Source organism: Triticum urartu, unplaced genomic scaffold (assembly GCF_003073215.2).
Source record: "Triticum urartu cultivar G1812 unplaced genomic scaffold, Tu2.1 TuUngrouped_contig_5897, whole genome shotgun sequence".
In the NCBI taxonomy this organism is placed as follows: Eukaryota; Viridiplantae; Streptophyta; class Magnoliopsida; order Poales; family Poaceae; genus Triticum; species Triticum urartu.
Genome location: NW_024116609.1, coordinates 2316 through 10554, shown reverse-complemented (window position 1 = coordinate 10554; position 8239 = coordinate 2316). Strand labels below are relative to the sequence as shown.

Here is an 8239-nt window from a genome sequence, read left to right as displayed (position 1 = left end):
CAGGAAGAAAATAGTCAGGAAAAAATCATCGATGTGGCATGCTAGCTGGACCTGTCAATTGGGACTTGCCGGTCAGAATGCACACAAAATTCTAAACAGGGTAAATTATGGAATCACTTTCGGTAAATGGGTAAAGCAGATAAAATCTTGCTAAATGAGGGTAATTATTGTCGAAAATATCAAAATAGAGGGTAAAAAATGGAATTCACTCACAGACGTTGTTGTTTGCATGAAATGGAACTGGGGTTCCACCCCTGTTTCCAATCAAATGAAAGAAAAGAAGAACCGGCCGCTCAATGCAGGCTCATAACTAGCTAGTTTTCCGGGCAACTTCTTGTTTAGTTCCGCTTTGCATGTAGAAATTGTACTGTCGGTTACCGTGGCGAAATTCTCAGATCATGCACGTAAAACTAAGAATCACTAATGATGATCCTCATTGCGTTGACCGACTGATGCAGGAGCGCCAAGAAGGAGCAAGAGAAGAAGGGGAAGGGGGAGAAGAAGGCCCGTGGCTCCCGTGTGGCCTTCGCAACCAAGAGCGAGGTCGACCACCTCGACGATGGCTACCGCTGGCGCAAGTATGGCCAGAAGGCCGTCAAGAACAGTTCTTTCCCAAGGTACTACCTCCTTACATTCACCCCTATGCGTATGTGTTTCGAAAAGAAAAAACATGCCTTCCACTTCTCAGTTTTGCTCCTGTAGTGAGCTTGCAACTTCAGTTTAGAGATGGTACCCCAAATGTTCTGAGTCGAATTGCAAGACTGTAATATGACCGCAACTTGCTTTCGTTAGTGAAATCGGAGAGAAACAAATAACTTCTACAAAAAAATAACATTTCACTTTCGTTGCGATGATCATCTTTCTAAGTTTGAACAACACAATCTCTTGCTTGAAATTAAAGTTTCTACGACACACAACACATGTAATCATCTTGATTAGGCATCACGATATGCATATTTAGACAGCAATTAATAAATCTTGCTAGAATCCTCATGAAAAATATGTATGTGTGCATGCATGCATGGTGAGGGCAGCCATATGCTACGACAACAATTTAGCAATGCATTGCTTATCAAGCAATACCTGCCATCTTTTAGTAGAGCCTGAAAACAATATGTAGATCTGTTGCACAACTCCAAAGAAAGTAATAGCTTTGCTGCAAGATTTTGCCATATCGCATAGAGTAAGATTCAGGCTGTGACAGGCACATGGCATGTACAATGCTCTCGGATTTATTTCAAGTAGCCTCTTCTGGACACCTTGGTGTTTTCCCTTCATGTTTGAACCATTATCATATCCTTGACCTCTAACATCATTAACATTCAAACCAAGCAACCCAAGTGCAGTTATTAACTCTTTATAAAGTCCAAGTCCTGATGTATCATCCACCTTTAGGAACTCTAAAAAATACTCATTTATTTTTGTAGTGGCACTTGACATGTTTACACATCTCACAATTAGAGTCAATTGTTCTTGATGGCTCACATCAGGGGTACAATCAAGAATAACAGAGAAATACTTGGCATCCTTAATTACCTTTAAGATAGAATCTTTCACACTCTGAGCAAGAAGGCTAATTAACTCATTCTGAATCTTATGCCCAAGATAATGATAGTGAATTTCACTATTTTGAATGCGCCTAAGATGATCTTGCATAACTGGGTCAAATTCTGCTATCATTTCAATTACTCCCAAAAAGTTTCCATTGCTAACTTGGTATAGTTTCTCATTTGATCCTCGAAAAGCCAAATTATGCTTGGCAAGAAACTTCACTGCAGCAACAATTCTAATCAGAACTTGTCTCCATCGCTCTTTCTCCTTTGCAATTTCTTGCATCTTATCTTTATCAATTGTCACATTTTTACTTAGCCTCAGTCTTACCTCATTCCAAGTATTCATGTTAGTGATATGCTCAACACTGATGAAGTTTGAGCTTCTCGCTTAGATGCTTCCAGTCCATTAGTCCTTCAGATGCTAGTAAATTTTTGCTACTTTCGGACTTGAACAATTTGCAGCCAAAACAGTAAACTTTATTCACATGTTTAGAGTACATCAATCACTTCCGATCACCGACCTTCCCATCACTAAGCTTTCTTGAGTAGTAAGCGCACGAAAAATGTCTTCCAATATTATCGGTTTCGAATACAAGATTGTATTCCCTTGTAGGCCCTTTCTCAATCAGAATATCTCTTGCTTTATTGTCAAGAGCGTCCCAGTTTCTAGGGTCATAGATATCAAAAGGAGAAGATCCTTGTTCATCAACACTTGTAGGATTCTCACGGCCACTCAAATTTATAGGAGTCTCATGGGCATTGTTTTTCTCAATTGTGGTCTCATTCTCAGCAGGTTGTTGTTCTTCAGCACCATTGCCATCTAATTCATCAAGATTATCAGTAGTGTCATTCCTCACAACAAATTTATGCATAGCTCCCTTCTGAGTTCAAATAAACTTATCTATTCTTTTCCTCTTTGTTCTTTTCTCGAAACCAGATAAATGTTTTTTTGGGCAGCATGTTTGTAAGAAAAGGATTGAAGGCACTTGAAGGCTGAAGGAGTGAAGGTTACAATAAATCAGTGACACTCTGTGTTCTTCAGGCTGCAACTATCCAAATTCGATCATCAAGGAAACAATAAGTCCAGGACCAAGTCGGCAACAACAGATCGAACTCTACTCCAAGGCCACTAGCCCACTACTTGTTGTAAAAAGAAGAATATAGATTAATCACTAGATTAAGATTGAGGGCTAAGAGAAATTAATCTTGAGATTTACCTTTGTCTCCTGCTATTCCTTGCAAATGCATCTAGCGGCAGCAGCTGTCGAAGACTCGCAGTTGCACAGTGTGCAATGCAGGAATGTCATGCGGAGTTTTTGTAACACAATGTATGTAATTGTGAATACTTTGTGCGTTGTCTAAGATATGTTGCACAATATATAGAAACTCAATACTCCTGAGCATACAATGCAAGAGCTGGCTGTGCTATTTGGTTGCCAAGTAGGCACTTTATCTCACACTTACCTTGGCTTTCCACGGAGCCTTACAAACCTGGAATTGAAGACTTTGTTTCCATGCTGGATAGAATTGAAAATAGATTATTGGGCTGATCCACACTTCTGTCAACTAGAGATAAACTTATCCTCATCAAATTAATATTCTCTATCATGCCCATCTTCTTCATGTCCTCCCTTTTGATCCTTGTGACAGCGGTTAAGCAACTTAACATCTACCTCAAATATTGCTTTTGGAGGAAATATGGCACCCAGGAGAAAGGTTTTGCATTAATTGCCCATGACAAGGTTTGCTTGCCTAAAACTCATGGCGGTACGGTCGACCAGTAGAACGGCCAACCGTTGACTTTTGGAAAAAAAATTCAAAAATTCAAAAAGAATCGGAAATTCAAACAGGTTCACGAGTTCAAACAAAGTTACTGGATTTGGAATTTTTTTGCAGAATTCTAAAAGTAAATAAATTCAAAAAGAGTTCATAGATTTTTTTAAAAAAATCATCCATTTTGATTTAAAAAATCATCAATTCTGATTAAAAAAATTCATAATTTTTTAAAAAGTACATAAATTTTGAAAAAAAAAACTCACGAACTTGGGAAAAATGCATAAATTTTCATTGATTTCAAAAAAGGTCCACAGATTTTAAAAAAGTTTGCCAATTGTAAAAATAGTTCGTCAATTTGCAAAAGATCACAGATTCAAACAAACTTCATCAATTTGAAAAATGTTCACATGTTTCAAAAAAAACTTTCACGAATTTTATTAAAAAATTAAAAAAATGCACATTTAGAAAAAGAAACAATAAAATAAGGAAAAGGAAATAAATAGAAAAAAAAACCACCAGCAAACTAAAAACACAAAAAGGAAAAACCAGTCGAAAGGTTCTAGAAGGCTCGCAAAAACGACTGGAATCTTCTAAAAGCTTCCCCGATTGATGTAAAAAGCCGTTCATAAATAGAAAAACAACGACTTTATATGAGCCGGCCCTAACCCATTAGACTGGAGGGGTGTGCGCCAGAAGCCGAATCGTATATACATAAGAGAAACAAGACGTTATCTCCATTAACTTATTTATTATCTCAACATACATGCATGAAAAAAATCCGCTAAGCTATTCAGCCATTCATATGAAAATGTTTTATCTAATTATTATTCTACTTATATTTAATAAATATTGATACAATTATACATACTCATCAAATATAATAAGACATGTATTTATTTTCAGCAACCAATTGGCCTACAGCTTAAAAAAAACCTACTCATGCACAGGAGGCACCCGTACTCAAAAAAAAAAGGCCACCCGTGCGGCCGTGCTCTCCCGCAGGGCGGCAGTCTTGCTCTGTCCGTGTCGATTCCCCTATGCTCCTCTAGGCGTTCCGATCTGCCGCTTGCCTCGCACCCTCGCCGTCGCCAGGCGCCACCGCGCCAGTCGGGAGTCGGCAGCAGGCCGGCGTGCCCAGCCGTGCAGTCCGCTCAGGCCGTCAGCCGCCCTGATTTGTCAGGAGACCGGAGGCAGGTACGGTCCCATTTCAGTAAATGAGAACCATTTTCTGCTGCTTTAATTTCAGTCATACCTGATAGTGCCCAATTGCCCATAATATAAGTGAATCAAGGACCATTCCGCGTGCCAAATGGACTGGACAAAGTTCAAACTCAAATAGTCAGAAGAATGGATCCCTTATGATTTATATCTGTAGAATGCTCTTTAGAATAGGCAGCTCAGTTAAATCTGCATCTTCTGATGGATATGATAAAATGTTTCCAGTTTGAGATAGTACCTCATTCTTAAGCTCATCTAGCAATGTTGTTAGTCTTTCCCTGGTTTTCCGCCGGATCTTATCTCAGCACGTACAAGTGATCGGAGAGCATCCAAGTACTCCTTGCGTTAGTGCTTAGATACGTCCATTTGAGTGACAAGTAATTTGGCACCGAGGGAGTACACCTGAAGGCATGAGAAATTATTCATTGTCTGGGTCCTCAGTCCACCCTCTCCATTCCCCATTTCTGTAACAAAGATTAATGATACATCATTTCCATGTTAAACAAACACTGTTTGAAATATCTGAATATGTTGGACCTGTAGGCTACAATCTGAATATAATCCAGTTTCATGTTCAGAAACATGCAAACTGTCTACATGAGGATTTTAGCATGTATGTAAGACCATATCGATCTATTTCTATGTGCTATTGGTAATTTAATTAGAACGTTCACATGTAATATCTGTTGTCAGCTTTTTTAGGAGGTGGACCACCCTGTTTTAGAAATTAAAATCCTAGATCCACCATTGCTTCTGGTGGGTAAGCTGAAATTGACTGATATGGGACAGTGGCGTAGCAGTATATGAATGTACAGATCTTAGATTTATACTTGGTGAAAGCAGAGGCAGTGGCAAGAATTGTTTTCTTAGTACAACCCTGAAATTCTGAGCTGAACATCGCTTCACAGTGGCGTGCCGTGCTTTCCAATCTACCTCCGGCTCATGTCTTCTGAGATCAGACCTTGCTTTGAATTTAAGTGAGATACACAAACCATGCCTGAATCTTCACCGATTATCAAAATTATGACCCTGCATCATCACCAATTCCTAGCACAGTTTGTTATTCTGTCTGTGTGATACTTACGTAAACATTGGGGGTTCCTAGCAACCTGACTGAGTGTCTCTAACTGCATTAGAATTTCACAAGTATTTTTCATGTGTGGCTGTATTCCCCGTCTTTATCTTACTTTATACTGATTCCTCTGCTGGGCCACCTCCAGAATGGGTCTCCTCAGCATCATCAGAAAAATCAAGCGCAAGGAAAAGGAGATGCGGATTCTCATGGTGTAAGTTTACTGCTCCATTCCTTTCGCCTAATTATTTTACCCCAGAATCCTCCTATCCCAACGCACAACTGTTCTTGGTTCTTTCGTTGATATGTATGCTTCTGGACTTTCAAGGTTTGTGTCATTCAGTTCTTTGTTCTTGTTGGTTTAACTCACCGATGTCAAATTTACAGTGGCCTGGACAACTTGGGTAAGACGACAATTGTGCTCAAGATAAATGGGGAGGATACTGGTGTCATCAGCCCTACTCTTGGTTTTAATATCAAGACCATCCAGTACCAAAAGTATGTAGTGCATTCATTGCTTATTTGTTAAGTTAATTTTTCCATAACAAGAAACATTGCTTCCCGTTAAATATGTTATATTCATCTGTTATGTTTTCATCCTACTACGAGGCAAGCGGCATGGGTGGTTGTACTTTTACCATTGAAAGTAGGCAATGCGATTACTAATCTGCATTTATCTGAAAGAGTACTAAATCACATCGGTTAAAATACTACATACTTTGGCCGAAATTTTGGCAGCTGCTTGATGCCCATCACTCATGACTCATGGTGGTCGAAAACTCAAAGTGCATCGAGTACATTCATGGGGAACAGCAGAACAAATTGACAAGAATTGATAATGGGGTGATTGTGGCAGGTACTCGCTGAACATATGGGATGTCGGGGGTCAGAAGACCATCCGTTCGTATTGGAGGAACTACTTCGAGCAGACTGACGGTCTAGTTTGGGTGGTCGATAGTTCTGATGTTCGAAGGCTCGATGATTGCCGTACTGAGCTCCACAATCTTTTGAAAGAAGAGGTAAACCTCCTAGTGAATACAACTGATCATCTGCTATAACGTAATTTCTCTGAAGTTTTTGCTTTGAGTAACTTTGCAGAAAACTAGCAAAACAGAATGTTTACTGTTAGCATAAGAAAATTCTCGGGACTGCAAATTTGATTACCTAGCATCTTTGTGCTTAGTTTATATATTATTGTTCAACTATTCGGATGATCCTTGAATTGTTGATTACAGAGACTGGCTGGATCATCGCTACTAGTTTTCGCAAATAAGCAAGACATTCAGGGCGCTCTGAAGCCTGACGAAATTGCCAAGGTAAAGCATACTAGTCCAGGAGCATGTATTATTCATACTGGCATACGTTGGTCAATCTTCCTACTTGGAGTCACATCATCTGTGTATCTTCGTTTTAAGGAATAGTCGAAAACTAATCGCACTATCCCAGCAAGCATAGCTCCAAGATGATTTTAGTTATTTTGACCGACTCAGACTCAAGTTTAGCAGTGTCTAGAAGTTTGATGATAACAGATTTGAGTTTTGGATTCAGGTTCTGAATCTTGAAGTGATGAACAAGGACCGGCACTGGAAGATCGTTGGCTGCAGCGCCTACACCAGCGACGGCCTGCTCCAGGGCTTCGACTGGCTTGTCCAGGACATCGCCTCCCGCATCTATGTCCTCGACTGAAACAGCAACCAAAGTCTGCCGATTTAGCCACATACGCTACTGTTGTTGGTTACACAGCCATAGGCTTTGTCTCGCTCGTAATATGTACTGTAATCTGATCAGGTTTGAACCAAACCATGGATGGCATTAAGTTTTGCACTTTCCTTGTGCTCTTTGTGTAATGTAACCGGCGGGATCAGTTAAGATAGATGTGTACAGCGTTGCTCGGTTTGCAGCAAGTTTTACGTCTTCCTTCTAAAGATGCATGCACAGAACATTAGAATCACTTCAGAAAAGACAGAAAATGCGCAACCAGGAGGGAAAAGATATTTTGCAGCTATAACTTTTGCAGATCAACTGGTATCTGGGTCCTCAGTTTTATGTGAAAAACTTTGATGAATTTGCAGCAAGTTTTGCATCTTCAAGATATGCGTGTGTGGGAGGACCGCCCCTGAGGTCTTAGCTGAGCTCAAGGTCTGCATATGTCCAGCTTAAGCTCCAGAGCATTATTTGGTTTCTGTAATTTTTACATGTATGCCTGCCTGTTTGGGTCATCTTAACAATCCCTGCAGCAGTAATGAGGTTTTTCTGTGTTCTAAAGTTTGTTACCAACCCTCTCTTAGGTGATGTGGTATTGTGATCAGTGGTAAAATCCAAATCGTGGAACAACTGCTGTTTTTTAAATGACAATAGTGGTCTTCCTCGATGGTTTACAAGTTTTGTATTGAAACTGAATTCTGTTCCTTTGGCTTTTGACATTATTTTTCCATTCGATCCAAAATTGGGGTATTTACTTTTTTGACATAACTGGGGTATTTACTTTCTTTAGTTTAGCCCTGATTCGGTGCGTTCCATTCTACTCCCTCCGTTCCAAAATAGATGACCCAACTTTATACTAATTTTGTATTAAAGTTAGTGCAAAGTTGAGTCATCTATTTTGGAACGGAGGGAGTAT

At 39.7% G+C, this 8239-nt stretch overlaps 1 protein-coding gene and 1 pseudogene across 1 annotated transcript; one reads left to right on the top strand and one right to left on the bottom strand.

Moving 5' to 3' along the window:
- Window positions 1-1041: 1041 nt before the first annotated feature.
- On the bottom strand, window positions 1042-4626 carry LOC125529844 (annotated as a pseudogene).
- Window positions 4279-7451, top strand: LOC125529843 (ADP-ribosylation factor-like protein 2). The gene is made up of 6 exons (XM_048694265.1): window positions 4279-4523; window positions 5768-5833; window positions 6007-6117; window positions 6476-6638; window positions 6855-6935; window positions 7168-7451. The coding sequence occupies exons 2-6, from the start codon at window positions 5769-5771 to the stop codon at window positions 7303-7305; spliced, it is 558 nt and encodes a 185-aa protein (XP_048550222.1). The 5' UTR covers window positions 4279-4523; window position 5768; the 3' UTR covers window positions 7306-7451.
- The last annotated feature ends 788 nt before the right edge of the window (window positions 7452-8239 follow it).

Coding starts and splice junctions, on each gene's coding strand:
- LOC125529843 (XM_048694265.1), top strand. CDS start 5,769: ATGGGTCTCCTCAGCATCATCAGAAAAATCAAGCGCAAGGAAAAGGAG. Junction 6,118..6,475: donor AAGACCATCCAGTACCAAAA/GTATGTAGTGCA, acceptor TGATTGTGGCAG/GTACTCGCTGAACATATGGG. Junction 6,639..6,854: donor ACAATCTTTTGAAAGAAGAG/GTAAACCTCCTA, acceptor TGTTGATTACAG/AGACTGGCTGGATCATCGCT.